Source organism: Cebidichthys violaceus, unplaced genomic scaffold, assembly GCF_023349555.1.
Source record: "Cebidichthys violaceus isolate CVI_PGR_0920_01 unplaced genomic scaffold, fCebVio1.0.p SCAF_21, whole genome shotgun sequence".
Classification (NCBI taxonomy): Eukaryota; Metazoa; Chordata; class Actinopteri; order Perciformes; family Stichaeidae; genus Cebidichthys; species Cebidichthys violaceus.
The window spans coordinates 12010979-12034517 of record NW_027176384.1 but is presented as its reverse complement, the minus strand read 5'-3'; the positions used below and the strand labels follow the sequence as shown (position 1 = coordinate 12034517).

Genomic DNA, 23539 nt, shown 5'->3' with positions numbered 1-23539 from the left:
GTAATTCATGCAATCCGTCTTGTATAAATAGAACGCCAACATCCTCTAGATGTTTCATTGAAATAGGTCACTGTAAAGATAACATCAGGAGTTTTCAGCTCTGTGTTTTCCCCCACTAGCATCTTGCAAAGCACTCTGAAAGAAGGATAGCATGTTATTAGTTGAAATAAGTGCATTAGTTTACCCAAAATAGACTGGAACAACATCTGCACACATTTGACCACTGAACAAATATCACTTATGCTGCATTTTAAAATGACAGTCTCATTACTACCAAGCTTTCTTTAGAGGAGAGGTCGGCCAGAAAGATAATTTAGGTGGTTTAAATGGACGTCAAAGAGGACTTCAAACAATGAACGCTTTGACTCCGAAACTGAATACCCAGCGTGTGTGTGTGTGTGTGTGTGTGTGTGTGTGTGTGTGTGTGTGTGTGTGTGTGTGTGTGTGTGTGTGTGTGTGTGTGTGTGTGTGTGTGTGTGTGTGTGTGTATACAGTGTATATATGTGACCATGTCTGCATGTGTGTATTCTTGTTTGGCTGAATGCACAGATGTCTTCCTATTAACTGGTCTTTTGTTGGGAAATCTTATGCACGCTTGAGTGATTTGTGTGACACTTGTATGTTCGCTTGTGCGCGTTTGTGGATATGAGATCGTGTCCATTCATTGTCTAAACCAAAACACCTTTGGCCTGCTTGTCTCCGGAGGTGTGGGGACTGGTTTGCTGGTGTTACCGTAGTGTTTTGTCTCATACGGATGCAACTTCACAAGACTGCGTTGAGTTCCGCAGAGCAGAAGGTACTCCGTGGTGTCGGATCAGTACATTATGGGAATCGAGGCCAAAACGTGTTTTCAGTTGAGTGGTTCCTCAGCATGTAGGCAAAACATATTCACATATGCTGCACACATTTCATATTCCATACAGTATATCTTAGTTGTCTATATGCCACTCTTAATTTTCACAGTTCTACACAATCCTTGTAAATTATAAGCCATGCATGGTTGAATTGACTGAAGTCACTTACAGTACAGCATTTGATTAAATCCTCTTGACATGGCCATGGCGAGTCAGGACACAATCACGTGTTTGTCCAGCAGCAGCACTATCCAATCACGTGTCAACTACTTTGTTAGCCGGAGGTTCAAGTGTGCCTTTAGTAATCTGCTGTGTATTTCTGGAGTCTTCTGGAACAGCGACTTGAACTAAGCTTGGCCTGGACTCCACTGTATCAATGTAGGAATTCTAAATTCTAATGGGAAATCAACTTTGATTTGTAAAGGAAAAGATAATGGTAAAATAATGTGGACTTCAAAAGAAATATATACTTCTACTCATTTTCCTTCTATAAGTATCACTGAGATATGACATTCTTAAAAAATGTAAGAATAAACGCATTTTGACTCCTTTGATATTTTAGGAAATGTGCTTATTCCTTTCCTCACAGAGAGATAGATGACAAGATTCTTAATGTCGGTCCATTAAACAAAAGGCTACAACCAGGCGCTTGTTAGCTTAGCTTAGCTTCAAGACAGGAAAGAGGGTATTTTATTGTCTCAGAGCACTAACTTTCTGGAGTATCGGACATAACCCTTAAAACAGTGAATTGTGTTTTTTTTTTACACTTATGTTTGTGTACAAACTTGCTTTAGAGGTGCTGGTTGGCTGATTTTGTTGTCTTTGGACTGAGCCAGGCTAAGTGTTTCCGCCCATTTCCAGTTTTAGTGCTAAGCTAAGCTAACCGGCAGTTGAAGCTTTATATTTACCGTACTGTTTGACATGCCGGTATAGTTTGTATCCTGCAAATTGAAAAACTACAATGACCCATGTCTCTATTGTGTTATCACAAAAATATTAAATGTACTCTCACACTGGTGTATGTATTATATGATCACTATGAAATACAGCAATGGATGTTCTACATATTATTAAATTGTCCCCTGCACCGCTGCTTCAGCACCATTTCAAAACAAGATGGCCGCCATTTGTTTACAGTCGTGACAGCACCAATAAAGACTCGAGTCATTTTCAGTTTTTCGGGTTCTTGTCCTTTTCTCCAGCTCCTAATTTCACATGCTTGCAGGGATAATGAGGAGCTGAAGTGCACAATCACTTAATTGAGGCCAAGCATGGGGAAACAATGTAATTCTGCTGGAGAGATGAACATCCAAGCCACTGATGCTCTAATTGAATATAGATCCTTCAACACCATCTTGTCTTAAAGCCAGAACGCCAGCTCAGTTTTTAAGAATGATATTGGTACAAGACGGATGAATCATTTTGGACTCATCTAGGACTAGATACAATTTAAGAATTACTAATATTAATAAAGGATTAGCTTAACTAGAATAGAACGAGTTCTGGAGAATTGCTGTGGGAGTATACAGACATTCACAACACCTCGGTTGAGTCATCTCCCCCTTACGTACTGTGCCTCGCTTCTGTGTCATTCGCTGTCATAATGTCGACTGTCAGTAGGGGTTCACTTGCTGACGCATGTGAGTGGGTCAGTGTGTGTGTGTGTGTGTGTGTGTGTGTGTGTGTGTGTGTGGGCACTGAGCAGTATGTTTCATTTCCAAGGCTGTTGCACTTGTAAGTTGGGTACGACTGAGACTGGGCAGGCTGGTGTGAGCTTGCATAATCTAGGTGTGTTGCTTGATTGCTTCATCACTTCAATATGAGTGGGAACATGTGAGAATAAAGCTTTTTTTTTTATGGATCTATTTAGCTAAAGTTCTATATGTCTTCCAATTAAAACACTAAAGGTTAGGCATGCATGAGTTATGTGATAGCACGTGTGTAGGCGTAATCTCTGCTTCTCAAAAGGATTTAAAGGGCAACGGGAGGCCTGTAATTTCTATCGAGGCTTGATCCTTGACTCAAGCGTCTGTGCGTGATCCTTATCAATATGAGGCGTGAAAATAGGCACCCCAGAAGGAAAAGCACTCACCTTCATGGGTTCTTTCTTTCTTTTTATTCCTTCCATCCTTCCTCTTTTATGTCCTCGTTCTCTGTATCCTTTAATCATTATAAGGCCTAAGGGAGACACACTTAATACCGGTGTTTTTTTGGCGCTTATCCTCCTCTTAAGCACAGTGTTTTCTCTGTGTCCGACTCTCCCTCAGCGGTGCTATCCCTATGCCTTTCTCACTGTCGCTCCCTTTGATGTAGGGAAAGTCTGTACTGTAGATGTGTGTGTGTGTGTGTGTGTGTGTGTGTGTCTAGTGCTGCTCAGCGATGGCACTGTGGTTCACTTCCATGTCATGCTGCCCTTATCAGTGGGCGAAGCCTTACGTAAAATGGGAGAGGCACCCCTTTGCTAACGAGCACGAATTAAAGAATGGTGTGTCATCTTCACCAAGGAGAACCGACTCACCTTTCTTACCAAACTCTGTGGAATATTTAGAGCATTCTGAAGCTTTATGACAATCTTTCCAGCTTAAGATTCAGTCATATATATACACACACACACACACACACACACACACACACACACACACAGTGACCTATTTAAGGGTGAATGCGCCTGTGGCCAGTTTACTCTGTAAGTCTGTCATAAATATCAACCATAACAAATGTTAATTGTTTTTTAATATAATGTATATTATTTTTTTACTGTAGATTACTGTTTACTCACCTTTGTAGTTACCATTACATTCCAAGTATACAGCTGAGCAAGTGTTTTACTCACCAGAAGATTGTGCATTGCTGTAATATATCAAATGGGCTCCCTGGCTTCAATTATTAAACACTGAAAGGCTGGAAAAAAAGAAAGATCCTAGTCGTTGAATGTTGTAAAGGAATAATAAGATTTCCTCTGTCAGGTTAGAAGACTGACATCACATTCATCTCAAGGACTTGTTTAACCTCAAACACAGGATTTTAACCAGACTGCATTCAAAGTGGAGGTGAAGGTGTGCCAAAAGCTTTTTTTTTATTTAAAGGCTTGACATTTTGTGAAATATACCTATTTTCTTTAACGGTAAACATGAAGCTACTGTCAGCAGCTGGTTAGCATCCAAAATATAAATCAACTAATAAATGATGATGTATTATTTTTGATTTAACGACCCAGCAGTATATAAGGTAATTAGAATAATCTCCACCGTTTGCCCGTTGCAACATTAAAGTGATGAAGACACATCTAATGCATAGATAATTGTAATCTAATATATATATATTATTTTGAAAGGGGCCTTTCAGCACAATGCATACTTCTGCTTTTTGGTACTTTAAGTGTATTTTAATGCTAAACTACTACTTTTGAAAACTTCGTCGTGCATAACTGATGCTAGGGCTTTTGAAGTGCTGCATGGCTACACTGCATGCTAAAAAAATAAATAAAAAAGATTAGCAAATGAGTTCTAATCAATGGAAAATAAGGCAGCTTTAGGAGTGATTATGTAATCGTAGTCGTGATCGTAGAAGGCTGGCATTCTTCCCTTGCTAAGCTTTCTTGACCTGAATGCCAAAAACCAACATCCAAAAAAACGAACCATTTATTTTCAAACTTGTGTTGGGTTAAGTCACACAATGGTTCTAGTTAAGGTTAGGTTAGTTCTCCGGTGAATGAATGTATGTCTTGCACATCCTCACGTCTGTGTGGCTCGATGCCCTAACACCCACTCAATACGTGGTGTTTCCTGTGTCTTCCTCCCTCATTGTTATTCTGTGGTGGTGCCCGCAGAATAACAAAACCCTGCCACAGTCTGAACCCTCTGGTGTCTGCACTGGCAGATAAGGCATGCTCTACGGTCATACATACGATACACACATACGCATATACAGAAATACCAGCCTTTGGTATCATCTGACTGTCATATACACACAGACAGTCAAGGCCCTCTCAAAACCTCTCTTCTTCACTCAATGTATAACATCTTGCATATACTGTACACTTTGTGATATGAATATATTGGTTACTGTTTGATTGCTGACTGTGTGTGAATGCAGGTCAGTCTGTATCTCACAGTTGCCTCACAGCTCTGCCATCACATGCCCAGGAGGCTGAAGTGACTTGAAATAGTCACAGCGACTAAAAAAGCCACAGAGGGGGGGGGGGGGGGGGACACAAGCTACTGCAGGGCATCTTTGTCTCTCTGTCTCTGTCCCTCTCTCTAGGCTCTTTTGTGTGTATGTCCTCCTTTTTAAAAGAGTCTTTCTGTTGCACCAGGCAACCCGCAGAGTCCCTGACATGGCCACCTTAGAAGGCTCCAAATGGATGTTATTTTTAGACGCTAAGGTGTTTTCTGTGTGTGTGTGTGTGTGTGTGTGTGTGTGTGTGAAGTAATCTTGTTCATTTGGCAGTGTGAATGCTGGTACATGAATAGAAATATTCTGTATTATATTCATGTTTTGCCTGAGTGATTGCACACACACACACAAGGTAAATGAGTGCTGTCTTGTTTTCCCTATTTACCAGGTCCAGGACCTTCTTCAAGCTGTGACAAGCGGTTTAACGTTGTTTTAGTAATTGCTACGATTGAAATGAACTGTCCACAGGGCACTGCAGACGGTTCATTGTCTTCCTTTTCTTTCTTTCTTTTTTTTACACAGCTCCCCCTCTAGCTCTACTCCAGAATGATTTCCAATCATCCCCTCTCTAATTTACTGGTGCTTGCATGCTTAGCAACGACATTTTAGCCACTGAGCCTTTAGCGCCAAGAAGAAGGGGGGGGGGGGGGGGAGCCAAGACATCATGTGTGCCAGCACTGAGCCCTGTTGAGACAGAGAGGCAGGGACAGGCAGGCAGAGACACACAGACACTTGAAAACACACACATTCTGGCACCGGCCTCATGTAGTCAGCACAGGCTGTTGTATTTACATCCTGACTCTCTCCCCCTTGAGAACAGGCTTTACTAGAGTGACAGGAGACTTTCTTATTTGAGTTGAAAAGGCACAGTGGACTTTGCGGATGCAGTGTCTGACTTTGACTTTCTCCCTAAAAAAATTGATATTCAATAGTTGCGGCCAAGAGCAGAGCCTGGATTAGGAAATGGCTTCGCCTCCAAAAATAATTTCCATGCGTTCAAAAATCTGAGAGGAAAATGGATTAGCTTTTTTCCACGCTTAAAGTAGTGCCTTTCAGCCTTATTGGATAGAATATGGTAAAGGCAGTGCAGCTGGAAGGCACTTGTTGGATTGACAGATTGAGACAAACAGACAAGATCCTTGTCACAAACGGCCCCTTTTTTTTTATTCATTTACAATTAAATACTGAGGTTTGAAATCACCAAATACACAAATGCATCTTAGCTGAAAACCATACACTATATCAAAGCGATGTAGAATGACTAACAAACACACAGACTACATGTGAATGTATAGTGGAGGAAGGGCACGCCCAGAACCGAGGAGAGAAGAGACGAGATAGAATTAAAAAAGGTGGGGGTGTCACAAGGGATACGGGTGCCGGGCCAATGCTGCCCCGAGCAGCGCAGACTATGACAACCTGACTCTTTTGGTTTGTCGTAGCACTCGCGCCTCTGAGTCACATTAGCAGCACCTGTAGGCAGAAATAACGTCAGGCTAAAACATCTTGGTGAAGCAAGAACGTTAACATCACACAAGACTTTGTGAGAGTATGTGAAGTGGCCGACGCATGGAATGTCGATATGTTCTCTTTTGCTACTAGATTTACATTTACAAAATAATTTGCTTCTTGTGGTGGACATCCCATTTTAGGCCCCATGCTGTTTTGTTTGTAGATCTCATCTATGTTGTACATGCATAAAACATGCCTTATATTCCATGTCAAGATGCAGTAAATGACGCATGAAATGCAAAATGTTCATATGCAAAGCAGTATGTGGACTACGTGGTACTGTATATGGCTGTATGATGATATACGAAGTATAATGTATGGACAGTAGTTAGCATAACATGCTAGTTGCAGTTCAAAGAAAACACAGCCCCTTTTCTCTCAGTGGGTATCTCCCACTCTGAATGCCATATCTCCTTTCAGCCCAACCTTTAAGAGTCTGAATGGAGAAGGGTGTGGCACTCTTCCTCCCCCTCCCCTGTCTTTTTCCTCTCTCTTCTCCCCCCTCTTCTGGCGCTGTCCCCCTGTCCACCTGCGCCGAGGAGCTTAGTCGCGGAAACGCTTTATGAGGTAACCGCTCATTATACACTACAATGTGTGCCAGGAACTGGAAAAAACAATGCAAACAAACCATTCCGACGAGGTGATACGATGCCTGGGATGTGTCTAAGTGTTAGCAAACAACTGACAACAGAGACGAAGCAAAATTAGCATCATATAGCTGATGTGTTTTGATTTCAAACTATAGATGAATGGATCTCTTCACAGGTAGAATAACAGAGGTGGCCTCTATTGTGCTGTATGGCTCTTTGGATAAAAGTGCCCATAGTGTGACATATGATACGTAAGCTGACTGATGAACTTTTTTTTAAACCAAAGATCCTTCGTAGCCATTGACAGAGGAAAGAAAAGCATCTTAAAAAAAATCTTTGCGTGTCTCAGACAAAACGTAACTCCTCCTATCTCCGATGGGAAGCCGACAGATGCAGACAGATGATGAGGTGTGTTGTCGATAAACGAACACAGATGCAGACAGAACACGCCCTTAATCTCTGGGCTCAGAATAAACACAGGCAATGTCGCACACCTCTTGCTTTGTGTCGGATCCTTTTTTTTTTTAAAATATAGACTTATACTCACAAACCGTTTTTCACTCACCTGGCATTGGAACATCAACCCACAATGTGGCAACATAGCCTGAAACACAATTCCGGCTCTTGTTCCTCATCCGACAGCTTTCAGTAGAGTGAAATATTTGTGTATATATAATCGATAATTAACTGTCATTCAACCATCATTTACCCAAAGAATGTTTGCTCAGATGGCGTTCGGCAGCATTCCCATCTATGGTCTGACCAGTACAACCACAGTCCTGTAGTGCAGGTTACCAAGCAGCTGAGGGTTCAATTTTTGTTTCTTTTTGACGGCACCATTTGATTTATTCGTCTTCCCCGCTCAGATTTGCTGCTTATTTTGGAATTTTTGGAAGCCCGTTCCTCCAGCTTTAAGGCTATCACCACTCACGTAACATTTAGTTTCATAATCCAGACGAGAATTACATCAACACATAAGCATGGACCACTGTAAAAGGGTGCGTACAGCACATTGAACCCGAGATGGGAACATCTATAACAGTGGGACATTTATTAGGACAAAGATCTTTTTTGGCTTGCAAAGGAGCTGATGCTGTGATGTTCTGCTTGTCTGGTGCATTATAATTAAGTTGGCCACTCAGCCACAATCATCAATGAGAAAAGGGCAACGACTTCCAGATTTAACTTTTAGCCACGGCAAAGTGACTTGAGCTGCAGAAAGGTAGCTAGTCTTTCAACAGTGTCTTGTGTTTTATTCGCTCTGGCAGATGCGTTCAGTCCTCCTTCCCTTTGGACAGATATCACGCAACTTGAGATCTGCCGGACCAATTACAACCGTTTATCTTATATGGGGGCGTGTTCGAATTGTATTCGAAAACAATTAAGATGACTGCAGCTGATGTGTAACTTTCTGTTGAAGCTGCTAGCGGTCGGTATTGAACAAACTGGACAGTATATTCTTAAAAGAATAACAATAAACTGCCGACATACGACAGGATTTGGCAAACATTTGATAAACCAACTCATAATATACCAGCTCATCTCTGCACGCTGTAGTCTGTTTCCATTTTTTTTCTTTTGCTCAGGTGTTATTTTTTCCATCTGCTTTGTGCCAAGTCCAGCCTTAATGTGCTTAAGATTGCCCATCACAAATTGTAAATGAATTAGTCTGGTGATATCAGGCTAGTACATAGCAATGCATCTTGGAATATGGTTTGAAAACACCCGAGTCCTGTAGACACGGTTGTCCTGTTTTTTGGGGAAGTATGCTTCATGAAAGAAAGTATTGTCATGGAAACCAAATGACAGCATTTCTGATAACGTGGAACTATTTGTTCGGTTTTTCAGACAGAATCATAAAAGAAACCCTCACTGACAGTGAGCAATTAAAGCAGGACGGGGACATAGTGCCACTATATATGTAAGTGACGTCAGCTAAATGCCCAATCTGTAGGTTAACATTGTCTACATTTGGCAGTCATCACAAACTGCAGCTTGTCCTGACTTCCCGGCTACTGATTAACAGATTAACACAGTGATAATGTTAAGCTTGTTGGTAGGAGCTGGTGTTGAGTCACCACCAAAGACCATTAAGCTCCTTCTATTCTACTGCTTCACCCTTTCCCTCACTACACCATGCTCCATTTCTCCAACCGTCCTTTGTTTCATCCTGTTTGCTTCTCCCTGCTTCCCTTTTGTTCGTCGTCCTGCTTCTCTCTCCTCCTCCTGTTTTTCTTGTGCTTCTCACACACCGTTATCACCTTTTTTTTGTGCATGTCCTCGCATTTCTTCTACCTCTCTCCTCCTCCATCCTCTCATCTGCCTTAATCCATCTGTACCATCGTCCTCTAGATCCTCTATTTCTCCCACTGTCGGTGCCAGGCTTTGTCTAAATTTAGATGGGACCCCTAGTCTTACTAAAAGAGCTGCACCGACCTTCACAACACTCCAATCCCCAGTTGGAAACAATAACCGAAAATGGGCAATGGCGACGGCATCAGGTCTCAATATCTGGTTGCCGTCTGCGGTTCTCAGTTAGTCTCCTTTCTGTGTCCTTGGTAGGAAGTTTGAGATGGATGCAAAGTTGGAGATGAAAGAGAGATGGAAACATTCATACTGAATCTGTCCTTATCCATTTGTGTATAAGCTTGCATGTTGTTTGAGAGACGTCAAGTAAGGAAGAGAGGGAGCAAGTTGGCATTTCCTTACGAGATATTTCACGCCTTTCATCTGGGTATATGTATGAAATCAACACCGTCACAAACTCATCTCTGTGGGTGTTGGTGGGTGTCAACTTTTTTGGTTTCCATTCACATGTGATGCCAGAAAACGTCCTTGGAAGATGGTGATGTGAGCGAGTGACTCCCCTGCCTTTATGAATCATCCACGCTGCTGTTTGCAGAACTCATCACAGCAGATAGACAGGAACGCACAAAGGCATGTCACATTTTATTTGAAAGCTTGCAGCAGAAAAGTGTAGTATAAAAATACAAATGTCTCGTTAGTGTTAATTACAAGGCAAGGCTGCGAGATAAGCGTACCATCCCTGCTAATATAGACCCTGTGAATCCCCTCAATGAATGTAAATGGGTGTGGTGAACTGGGAATACATCTTCTCCGGTGACAAAATAAGACAATTCTTATAACTTCGTCATCATTTAATCTCTTCATTCATTTTAGCCATGTTAGCAGCGTGCAACGCGGGCAATGTAGGTTTGTCGGTAGGTTGATCCACCTCTTTTTTTTGTCTAGATGGAAATTTCTAATTAAAACTATTTGATGGACTGCAATGAAATTTAGTGGAGGAATTCATGGTTCCCACAAAAATGAACCCTAATAAGCACCGCCCCCAAAATACTTACGTATATCTATTTTTGAGCAGGTTAGCATTGGGTTCAAAGCACCACTGTGCCCAAGTACGCTGGAGCATGGCTGTAGACAAAGATATTACATTTACAATGATAATATCAGCAAATCTTCCCATTTTATAAGCTGGAAGCCACAAAAAGTTGTCATTTTTACTTATTAAATCAATACGATAATTGACTATCAATTTGTACATTAGAATGAAAAGATTTTTCCATCCCCATGTATTATTAGGTATAAAGTGATCCAAGCTACCTGGAAAGCTAAACACTGTGTACAGAAATCTGAAATGGTTTGGTTTCTGGGTGTTGAAGTCAGAGCTGCTAAAGCTGTAACTTTAAGTGAAGCCAGGAAGACACTCAATGACTTAATGGCTTTTTAGGGTCATTGCTGTAAGATGTGTCAGTATAAAATACATTGTAGATGGCCACTTAGCAGTAGGGGGTTAAAGTAACATATCTGCTTTAACAGGGATGTTGTTCCAAATTACTCAAAAAGGGGTGATTTAGCGCTGCACAGCAGCTAAAGGAAGCGCACTGACCGAGTGCTTTATAGGGAAGGGTAAAAGCTTTAAGTGTGCCTGTTGTGATGTGTTGATAAAATCGGTGATGACTAGCTCTGAAGTGGCTGCGGCTGACCGGCTGTCTGACTGAGTGGGTTTTTTAGCTTTTCGTATATCTGGCGGCCATCTCTCCGGCTCTCAGTGCCTGGTCTCTCTGGTTTAACTGATAGAGCCATCAAGCTGGAGAAACTCCCATTTCAAGTCCTCCCAGCAAGGGTGGATGTTGATAGCGCGTGTTTGCTCACGCACTTGCATCTGTGCTGTGTCCATCATCATGTTTGAGGATTAACTGGATTTCTGTCGGGTTGGGAATGTAACTCACTAACGTCAGCAAACCTTAGCACCGGCATCTCTGTCATGTTTTTTTTTTATTTTCTTTCGTTGGTTTCCGTCCATGTGTCTGTATCTTTATTTTCTTCCAGATATTAAAATCATCTTCTTTTGTATTTCAAATATTTTGTTGAAAGCATTTGTGGAAAACTTTTGACGTTTGCTTAATTTTTTACAAAGAGGAAGGAAAAAGAAAACAGTAGAGGGGGAATAAACCCATCGACAGATCTACTTCTTTCTCGCAATGCCACATATACAAATATTTGCCCCGTCAAAACATTCTTGATATCTTTTTATGTTTGGGTACATGCCACTGAGATGTGTATGCAGGTGTGTCGTTCTCTCTTGAGTCGAAGCTTTCTGTTTAAGCATGGACTGAAACAGGGCGGCTCATGCCTTATTTACCCTGACTTTGCTGCTGCGACATTCCCTCAGTCGTCTTCTTCCATCCTCCTCCTGTCTCCCTCTTTCTTTCTGTGCTTGGAGAGAGGTGGCCTGTCTGCTACATGGCTTAACATGAAGGCTGCGATCTTCTCTGAAACACGAATTTAGCATAAACCCAGCTGTTAAGCCAGACAAACGCATTCATAAGAGGGGGGGTCACAGAGGAATGTTACAGCACTTGGCAAAATGTGAAATAAGGTGTTTACGTCGGAGTGTTGGAGGGTTAAAACATGCTGACTATTACCTCTAGCTTCACTGTATGTGTATAAGGCAGATTAGTGTTTTCATGTGTGGTTCCCATAATACATGTTCTGGTCTGGTGTCCCCACATTACATAGATAGCTGTGTGTGTGTGTGTGTGTGTGTGTGTGTGTGTGTGTGTGTGTGTGTACACATTCCTCAAATCCCAGTATTTTGATTGTTTATCAACACTTTTATAACCACTTAAAGCAAAGCAGTACTGAATATTGAACTCTAATAATAGCTGCACCTCTTTAGTTATAGCCCTCAGCAGGGCTTTTGGGTTAGGTTGGTTCCTCTAGAGTCCGGTGTTTAAGTAAGTACCTGGGAATATGCAACAATAATAACCTCGCCACGACGGGACAGATTTAGCAGAGCTCTGAGATGGCTAGAGCAGCTGTGCCAGCAAGGCATTTGTTTCTTGTTCCATTGCAAGCGGCAATGCTGTTAAGGTTTGGGTAAGGACTACATCCCAGGTGATTTTAAAGAGGATTATGGTACTTAAAGAATAAACAGCAGTGGGCAATCTGTATTGTGCCTTAGCATTTGAATAGAGTTGTAATTGGAACTAAAATGTTCAGGGAGCACAGAATTTTGGGAAGCATATTTTCAGTCTATTTTCAGTCTAGTATTTTCAGTCTTGAACTATCAAGTTGGGGTTAAACACAAGTTAAGGATATGTGCACATTCTACTCTATTTTAAAGCATGCTTACACATATGCACACCAAGTTATACAATTATGAAAAACACAACATATACGTTCAAAGACAGTTTTTCTGTTAGGTCTGCAACATGAAATGTCTGCACAGGCCACTCAACCCTTTCTGACATCCCTTGGTAAACCCCTGTCCCATTACCATGCATTATGCATAGGCCTGTCTCTTAAATACCATGAATGTAAAAGCTTCCCTTGAAATAGAAGATGTCACACTGGTGCCTTGTCACAGTGACGTTTGAACTACGTAGAAACATTTAGTCCACGTAACTTTGTTAGAATTAAGATTTTTCAAGAATAATTTCTTGGGGGTAAATTTTCATCAGCGTTGTCATTTCAACAGTTACAAGCCAGTTAATTAATTTCCAATATAGTTGTAGAAATCATTTTGTAGCAAACAACAATTAATATGAATTATTTTCTTTGTCTTACAGAAAGAATGGCTTTGCCTCAACTGTCAGACCCAAAGAGCCATGTCGGGCCAGCTGGGAGACATGCCACCTCCAGCCATGGCTTCCCCACAGAAGCAACCACCTTCTCCTGCTTCCTCCTCTGCCCCTGCCCCTGCTGCTGTAGATAGCAAACCTGTAGTAGAGGCATCAGACCTAACCCCACCAACTCCTGATACCAAGGTAGTACCCGAAACTTTTCCCACACCTGATGCATTCATTTCACCTCATCATGATGCCCCTCTTTCCGCTAGTGCCCCTCCTCCTGATAGCACCCATCAGGAAACACCACAGTCAATAGAACAAAAAGTAGTTGCATCTTCAATTTCAGACAGTGTAGCTCAAGGTATACCTCCAATCCCAGCAGTCAGTCAACAACAGAACAGCTCTGATGAAGTAGCAGAGGACTATCCTCACCATGAGACAGAGACATCTGCTGCTGATCAACAAAGTGCAACTGTCAGTGAAATACCAGCAGTTAAGCAACAACAGAGTAGCTCTGAGAAAGCATCAGAGGACCTTCCTCACTCTGAGACAGAGCCATCTAATGTTGAGCAACAAGCACAGAGTGCACCTGTCAGTGAAATCCCAGGAGTTGAGCCACAACAAAGTAGCTCTGAGAATGTGGCAGAGGACTGTTCTCCCCCTGTGGAAAGTGAGACACAAAATATATTGACTTATACAGGTTTAGACAAGACAACAGTTCCTGCTGAGGTAGGAACAGAGCCAAATCCCAAAATTATTCAGAGTGAGGCTGCTGCTCCCCTGACAGTTGATGAGAAAGTGGAGCCCAGTCCAGAAAAGCTTCTGGAAGTGACAACTAATTCAGTTGAGCCCCAACCTCCCTCAATCCCAACAACAGTCTCACAGGAAGTCCCTGTTCAGCTTGATCCAAAGCCAGATTCTTCAGCTACAAATGTAAAAGATGAGACAATAACAGAGGTAGAACATGCTAAGCCAAGTGAGAATCCCCAGATAGATGAAGCTACTCCAGCATCTCAAACTCCATCAAATAGAGTAGACACAGCTTTTAATGTGGAGCAAACAGAAATCACTACACAACTTGAGGTTGGCAGTGTAGCACCTGATGTCAAGAATGAACCAGAACCTATGATAGAAAATCCAGTATGTAGTGAAGGTGCTCCTTCACCTGCAGTTGAGGTTGCAGAAAATGTAGCTCCTGTTGACAATGTTGAAGTCCCTAAACCTGATCAGACCCAGCAAGAATTTACACCAGAGGCAGCAAAATGCATAGAATCTGAGAGTTCTTTAGTAGTGTCAGACAACAAACATCCTGTCTTAGCTTCAGAGGAGGAAAGTCAGGTTAATAAAGTGGAAATTAAACCCATAGATAAAGAGGAGGAGCACACTCCACTTGACCCAGCAGAAAAGTCACCTCATGTTGCTCCAGTTGAAGGAGAAACCAAAGCTCTGGAAGAATCAATAGAGGAGAAAACCGTTGAAAATAAGCAGAAAATACCTGATGAGAAAACAACTGTTGAGATTGAAACAGTGAAAGACACTGCTGTAGAAACAATGATTGAGGAGAAACATGTTGAAAAAGAAACCATTGAGGAGAGAGCTGTTGAGAAGGCAGGAATTGAGAATATATCATCTAATGGCAAAGCCTTTGAAGAGGAGGGGGTTCAGAAGTATGCGGCTGCAGAGAAGACAATTGAGGTAAAAGCTGACGAAGGGAAAGCTTTGGAAGAAGAGACAATTCAACAGAAAACAGTTGAGAATGCAAATGACCAGAAACCTCAAAAGGAGAGGATTGATAAAGCTGAATCAAGTCCAGCCCCCTCCTCTACTGAAACAGAGACAGTTTGTCCCGTAATAAAGAAGAAAGAACCAGAAACAGCAAGAGAGACAGCCCAGACTGTTGCTGAAGAGATCCTAACCGAAGAGATACCGATACATAAAGAGAAAGAACCAGGACCAAAGTATGAGCCATCTCCTGCTGACAATAGCCTTGTTGAGACAGTTTTATTGCCAGAGAAGTCAGAGGATGAAGAAAAACCGATGGTCGGAGCAGAAAGTATAGCACAGAAAGAGGAAGAGCAGACACCTATAGATACAATATTAAAAGCAGTTGAGAAATCTGCGAATGCAGTGGTTACGTCTCCTGAAACTCAAGAGCAAGAAAAGGTCAATGTCAAGGAATTAATTCAAAGTGTAGAGAAGGTGTCAACCTCAGCTGTCTTTAGTGAGACACAAGTCAGAGATAAAGCCTGTGAGAAGAAACTCGTTCAGGAAGAGACAGTAGCTTGTTCACGAAATACAAACTATTGTATTGCTGAAAATCAACATGAAGGAGAGAGGGAGACACTGGCTCTGATTGGCCGTGATGAGAAACCACTAGAGAATGTTTCAGAGCAAAAGCTGTCAAACAAAGAGAAGGAAGAAAAACTTGACAAAAAAGTGGTTGAGTCACAACCTATTGCTGGCAACATCCAGGAAGTTACTTCAGTGATATTGTCTTCAGAGACAAGCATATTCTGTGACAAAGATGGCAACGCAGACTTAGATGTAGGAAAGAACACAATATCAAAGAAGGATAAAGTATCAGATACAGCTTTTGAAAATGGAGATGTGTCTGTATCGGTAGCTTCAGTCCTTGAAGCAGAACCTGAAATCCCATTGTCTGTAGTTAGTGAGCAGGTCAAAGGTCTAAAGGAGAACACTAACGTGGAGGAGAAAAAGGAGGTTGTAGCTCAGCCTTTGGGAAAGCCTTGTGAAGAAGATGCAGTCGCTGAGGTGACCATAGTATTTAGTACAAGTAGTGGTAGATTATATGATAATCGTTTACATCATTTGCTTTGATTCTGCTGTAACTAACACATGTATATAGGTACATGTGAATTTCAGTTCGATAGAAATGGCTGAACAAAAAATTGTACCATATTGAAAATGAATATCTTTTTGATTTCAGACTGTATCAAAAACCTGAAGAGTGGAAATATATGTATTGAAAAAATACACTGTTTTTATAACAATTAATAGAGTTATGGAAAGCCTTTTTTCATCTCCATTTGTTATTCATCAAGAATGTACATGCACATACACATGGTTCACATGTAACAAGCTAAAAAATCCCAGTCCTGATTTTTAAATTTGTATTGCAGTTTCTAGGAAAAAAAATAATTGTTGTATTTCAATCCAACAGGTGAAAACAGTGGAGACCTTGAAAGAGCCTGGAGAGAAAGAAATGGCAATCAAGGACAGCAGTCCCACCAGCCCATCAGACCTAGCCAAACTGGAAAGCACAGTCCTACCCATTCTTGAGGCCCAGACACAACCAAAGGATGATGAGGAGAAACTAACAGATACTCTAAAGACCAGACGTAAATTAGAGGTGCTTCCTCTCTCACCTGACTCACCCAGCTCAGAAGATGACCGAGAACTTTCTGAGAAGAATACCAAAAGTACTACAAAGAAAAAGCTACTTGTGCCCATGGATGTCAGGGCAGATTCCCTCGATGATAGCAGTGAAAGCTTTGGAAAAGAAAGCCCGATGTCTGGGGATGATGAGGAATTTATCCGAAAACAGATTATGGAAATGAGTGAAAATGAGGATGCTTCCCCGTCTGATGAGGAAAACCTAATCAGACGCAAGATAAGAGAGAACGAGAAGAAACAAATGGAACAGAAGACAACCGAGGTTGTAGAGAGGAGTACATCAGGAAAATCCAGGCGACTTACCAAGAAAAGCACTATAAGTCCAGATGATGAAGAGGATAAACAACTATGTGGCTCATTGGATAAACCTGATACATACAAAGAGGAGGGACAAGAACTAAAGGAAGGGAGTGGTACTGGAGTTCGCAAATTCCGAACTATGGAGCTGAATTCAACCAGCGGCCCTATGCGTATACCTAATGATGATGGAGAGCCTGAAATGGAAAGCCTTACAGACTCTCCAGATGATCGGTCTAGAGGTGAGGGGTCATCCAGTCTACATGCATCCAGCTTCACTCCTGGGACATCCCCAACATCCCTCTCATCACTAGATGAAGACAGTGACAGTAGTAGTCCCAGCCATATCCGTTCTGGTGAGGGTAAACAACACAGGAAAGCCAAACACAGACAACCTGGTCAAATGCTGCCAACTATTGAAGACTCTTCTGAAGAGGAAGAGTTACGGGAAGAAGAGGATCTGCTCAGGGAGCAAGAAAAACAGAAGGGATCTGGGAAAAAGTCCAAGAAAGACAAAGAAGAGATTCGAGCCCAGAGGAGGCGAGAGCGTCCAAAGACACCACCAAGCAACCTTTCCCCAATTGAAGATGCCTCACCAACCGAGGAACTGAGACAAGAAGCGGAGATGGAGGAAATCAGACGATCATCCTGCTCTGATTTCTCCCCCAGTGTTGAATCAGATTCTGAAGGATTTGAAATCCACGCTGCAAAGATTGCAGCAGTTCAGAAAACCTATCAACTTCCTTTATCAGTATCTCTTCACTCCCCAACAGATGATCAAAATATTGATCAACCACAGAAAAAAACTCTCAAAACTGCTGATGAGGCTTATGAGGAAATAATGCTGAGGGCCAAGTCTCCAACGCTTGACAAAGGCGAGATTCAACCAGGAAAAGAGTCCCTTTACGGGGGCATGCTTATTGAAGACTATGCCTATGCATCTCTTATTGACAATTCAACAGCTGATCTGGGTGAGCCGGAGAAGATTGTTGTTCCTACTCAGCCCAAAACACTGAGATCACCAGATGAAGTGTATGAAGACATGATAAAGAAGAGGAAGGAATTCATGCAGCTGGAGCAGGAATATCAAAATATGCAGCCAACAAAGGAAAGCACTAACCCAGAAATTGTGTTGCAACCTGCTGAGAATACTTTATCCAAAAGCACCACAGTAACATTAGGCAAAGATGGGAAGCCATTGTTGGATGCTGAAACTGCCTATGAAGAGCTAATTAAAAGAGTGCTGACTCCTGGAACAAGTCCAACTCAGCAGGGGCCAGAAGTGGAAGCCACTGCATCTAGAAGGGCACTCCACCCCATTCCAGACTTAAAGGTGACGCAGTGCTCTTCAGGAGAGTTGTCCTCTGATGATGAGAGTATGATTAAAAAGGAGGAGGATATAACTGCAGTATCCGACTCGCCAGCAGTTATGGAAACTGAGCCTGTAACAGTGTTTACCGAGTCCCCTCCATCATCCACATCATGTCAGCAACCTCACACCACAATCACAGAATCACAGCTTGATATTGTTGACTTATCTAGTGCACTCCCAAGAACATCAGTCCCAGTAATTGCCAGTGTTTCGCCCTTGCCCACAGTCCCCCAGTACACACCCAGTATTCCTAGCGTAGTGTCAACTGCTCCACCTTTACCTCCCAAGCCTAGCGTCCTGCATAGGGCTAATTCTCAGGAAAAAGCAGAAGTACCTGTTGCACCACCACTGCCTCCTCCCACCCCACCAAAACCTACTGTTTTTCCCAGGAAAGCTCCCGTCCCACTTCCACCTCAGGCTTCAGCAACTCCAATCAGGCCAGAGATAGTGGCTATGAATGCAGCCCAAGGGCCACCTACAAGACAAGCAGTTACACCAATGTACAAGCCTCAAGTTCCCCCTCCTGTTGCCCCAAAGCCATCCATTCATGCAGGGATCGGGGATAGCCACCGGCCAGGACATGGTGTCAAACCACCAATTGCACCAAAGCCTGGCTCACAGCCTTCTTCACCTGCCCATGTCCCACATCCACCAAGACCCACTGTACTTCCCACTGGTCCAAATGACATAGCTCTGAATCTGAGTCCTTCTGAGAGCAAGCTGTTTCAACCCTCCCCAAAGTCTCCCTCTTCTCCAAGATATGCCAGCAATCTTCGTGACACATATGTAGTCATCACACTGCCATCTCAACCCAGCTCACCAGTAGACAGTGTCTCAACTCAAGCTCCCTCTAGCCCTGGCCCAGCATCTCCTTTATGCCAAGCTCAGCCCCAAAGCTATCACCAACCGCAACCGCAACCTCAACTTCAATCTTATCCACAGCAGCATCCACAACCAACCCCTCCTCAAACAACCAGAGTGCCTCTGGCATACACAAGAGTCACAGAATCCATTGAAAGTCAAGAGTTTTGTGGCCCAGAAAAACATGTATCTAGTTCTTGTCATATTATTGAGGCTATATCTGCCTCTGCACAGCCACCCATGGTTATGCCTAACCTGATCTCTCAAGTGGTCACCACAGAAGTCCAAAGGACCACTGTCTCTGTTGTTCATGAAAGGACACCACCACCAGTGCCAGCTCCAAGGGCAAATGGTGTCCCAATCTCGATGGAGAAACCTAAGCCCCAATTGCCAGCACAGAATGGACAAGCCGTCCAACCTTCTGAAGTGGTAGATCTTAGGACTATGAAGGTGGACCCACAATCAGACATGAATGGTGTGGATCTGTCTGCTGGTCCAGACTCAAGACGTCAGTCCTTTGCAACTGATGTCAGTCGTCAGAACAGTGCAGTGCAGTCACCTGTGGTCAATCTCAGTGCTGAATCATCCACTGTTTCTATAGTGACTGATAGTATCACAATTGTGACCTGTGCTGCCACAATTGAACAATGTGACAATGTAGAAATCTCTCAAGTATCTTCAGTGCCCCTTCAGTTAACAAAAACTAAAGCATTTGAACCTGTTTCTCAAATTATATATCGAGCAATTGATTCTCAGCCCTCCACTCCTGCTGGTATTGAAAACCCTATTAACCTCTCAGTTGGATCAAGCACAGGTGGAGGAACTTTCCAGACCACTCCTGTCACTATTGCACCCACTTGTATTGCAGGTTGTGTTGCCAATGGATTAACTGCGGGTGCAACCACAGTGGCTGGAGCCGTTGACCTTAGCACAACAAAACCATTCAACACTATGGTATCAGTGGATGCTGCCTCTGCAGAGGTGGTCACAGCTGTACTCACAGATGACGATGGCAAACCAGTGGATCTGACTGCAGGAAAAAGAGCTGTATGCTGTGATGTTGTGTACAATCTCCCATTTGCAGGAAGCTGCACTACTCAACAACCTACTACACCCCTGCCTGAAGATCGTTTTGGATATCGTGATGACCATTACCAGTATGACCGATCCCCTTACGGCATGAGAGGGTTTGGTGGAATTAAACCGTCGATGTCAGACACTAACTTAGCAGAGGCTGGCCTGTTCTTTTACAAGAGTAAGAACAGCTATAATTTCAGTGGTACCACAGAGGGTGCAGTAGATCTTACCTCAGCAAAGATTTCTGATGCAGGTCAGTGCAGTGACATTGCCGACCTGTCACTTAAATGTCACTTTGAACTGCCTCGACTCATTCATGGCTAACTTGGCATTTTTTTGTTTGTTTTTTGCTTTTCTTTTTGTTTTGCATGGACAATTTGTTTATTTGTTTATTTTTTTGCCCTGTCACTGTAATATTTTTGCATGTGCCTGCATGCTTACTGTAAATCTTGTTTATAATTGTTGCACTTCTCAACATTGGATTTTTTCCCTTTTTCACTTTTTTCATTATTTGGATAAGGCATGGCTTGCTTCAACAATGAATAAGTCTGCATTATTTGGACTCAACTGATATTTTTGACTTTCGACAGGTGAAGCTGTTGACTACTCCAAGAAAGGGACTTACGCAGGAATGACAATCCCACCCTATTCCCAAGCCAGAGTCACAAGTGCTGTTGGTACACTCTTTGGTACAAGCAGTGTCTTGAGGTCATCAAATGGGGTGGTCTATTCCTCTGTTGCAGCACCAATCCCATCTACGTATGCCATTACCACCCAACCTGGGTCCATCTTTAGTACAACATGCAACACGCTTTCAGGTATGCATACCAGCGATACAATGCCTTCCCTGTCCAACCTCCAGAACTTACCACTTACAAGGTCCCACAGTTTCCTGTCCACCATCTCCTTTACTGCAACAGAGGAACAAGGAGATGCCCCACTCAATCTGGAGATCTCTAGAAGGGGTAGCACTGCTGCTGTCGCCACAGCAACAGCCTCTTTATCCCTTGACACCTACACTGATGCATCCCTGGACGCCATAGCTGCTTCATTGGAGGCTCTGTCTTCACCCATGGTTCCTGGGGATGGCCAGTATCAGGCAGAGCGTGAGAGGCTAGAGATGGAGAAACTCAAGCAACAGCGCTTGGCTGAGGAATTAGAGTGGGAGCGCCAAGAGATTCAACGGTTCCGAGAGCACGAACAACTTTTGGTGCAGAAGGAACTGGAGGAGCTGCAGGCCATGAAGCAACAGATCCTGAACCAACAAGAAGATGAAAGACAGGCTCACCTTATGATGCAGAAAGAAACATATGCCCAGCAACAGCAACAGCTTGAACAGATTCAAAGACTCCAAGAGCAGCTGCGCATGCAACTGGAAGAGCAAAAGCTTCGTCAGATGTACCCAGGTGGGGACTTACCAGGGCATGGCGTGCAGGAGGCAATTGTTTTAGGACCTGATGGCACAGTACTGTCCCGAAAGATCACAGATAGTGGGTGCCAGACAGATGAAGAGGATGAGGCAGTCAGCAAAGCTTACACAGCAGGGAGGAAAAAGAGAAGTGCTAAAAAGAGTGTTGACAGTTGTGTGCAGACTGATGATGAGGATCAAGACGAATGGGAGGCTCAGACCAGAAACCGGCAAAGCCGGCCACGCACTGCCAGGGGTGATAGGGGTGGGCAGTCAGAGATGTCTCTTAAAGCCCACACTGAGATTTCTATACAAACAGATACAGAAGGGAACATTCGAATGGACTCCAGGATGGAGCTGTCTGACTCTGAAAGGACCTCACCAAAGAAACGACCTACCCCCTTAGAAATAGGCCAGTCTCCCAACCTCAAAGTTGATTCTTCTACGCTTCAAGCCCCTCCTAAATCTCCCAATGTGCTTTATTCCCCCATATCTCCCTGTATATCCCCAAGCAAATCCCTTGAGTTTGTGTCCTATGAGAAATCATTGGGTGATACAAGTCCACAAAAGCTAAGAGGAAGTACGGATCCATCAAAAGCCTCTCCAGCAAGTCCAAGGGGACCAAAAGCAATGCAGAGATCCATGTCTGACCCTAAGCCCATTAGTCCAACAGGAGAAGAAAGGGCAACATGTGGCACCCAGTATGGTGATACTGTGAGTACTATACCCATCATTTTAATTGTCATTAATATGAGAACATAGGCCAGACCAGGTTTATTTTAACTGTAAGAAGATGTTATATACATTTTAAATGGTTCTTTGGGTTAATAATGTGAAACTCTAATTTAGATATTTTGGAGAATAGCTTGAGTGCATTTTTTCATAAAATACCATGGTAGTGACTTTAATGAGGGCAGTTTTTCCTAGTTTGGGTTTGTTATGCCATTACGTATCCCACTAATTTTATTAAACCTGCCATTTGATTTTATGAGCTCCACTTCCAGTAAAGCTACATAATCTGACCGTTTTATTCACACGAGTAAATGTTCTTCCAGTGCAAACAAGAAACAACAGGGAATCACCTTAAACTGTTTTTATATTATTACTGAGCATTGATGAGAAAATAATTACTACTAAATTAACTATAAGACAAATGTCTTGCATAACTAACAAAACCATCCTTTGTGACATGATGGCTCAGGGGTTAACCCACAGCCAGAGATGGCATGTTCTCTTCATGTTTGCATGAGGAAGCTTGCACACCACAGTATTCCAAGCATGTTAGGTACTGGGAATACTGCTGCCATTTTTCTTCAACACAGCTGGCCTTAGAAGTGTTGATTCTCCCTGGTTGCTGCACAGTGTTTTCTTTATAATCTGAAACAGGTGGATGGGTCAAATGCAGAAGAAAAAAAAGAACAATTTGATTGATTGAATAGAATTCGAGAGAAGACCATATTTGTGTAGTCTAAGCATGGCACACAAGCCAGTGTGGTTATACCTATATCAATGTAATGCTTGAGATGGCAGATGTGCTCCATTAATTGAACTTAATGTCATACAATGCAGCTGTTTACATTGCTGTGACCTTAACCCAAGGGATGTATCACACCAAACCAAATTCTGACTATAGAGACTTTAGCAAAGTTCTAAATGCCAACTTGAATGTTCAAGCTTAGATTCTGCTTTATTTAATTTCAAGGATTAAAGTATGCATTCGTACCATATTACTATATTGTATGTTATGAAAACAAAAAAAATTGTAATTTAAAATTTTGGTTTGTTCACATACATAGGGCAACATATACAGAAAGGGAAGTACAAGAAACAAGTGTATAGGTTACACAATGCACATGTAGGCATCTTATGTTGCTCCTGGCCCTCAT

General features: G+C 42.6%; 1 protein-coding gene across 1 annotated transcript in view; it reads left to right on the top strand.

Moving 5' to 3' along the window:
- Positions 1–23539, top strand: part of pcloa (piccolo presynaptic cytomatrix protein a) — a 54539-nt gene that overhangs the window by 6208 nt on the left and 24792 nt on the right. The window contains exons 4-6 of the mRNA XM_068717412.1: positions 13225–13422; positions 16406–20498; positions 20836–22367. Of these exons, the coding sequence (XP_068573513.1) occupies positions 13225–13422; positions 16406–20498; positions 20836–22367 (5823 nt within the window). The remainder of the gene's footprint in view (positions 1–13224; positions 13423–16405; positions 20499–20835; positions 22368–23539) is intronic.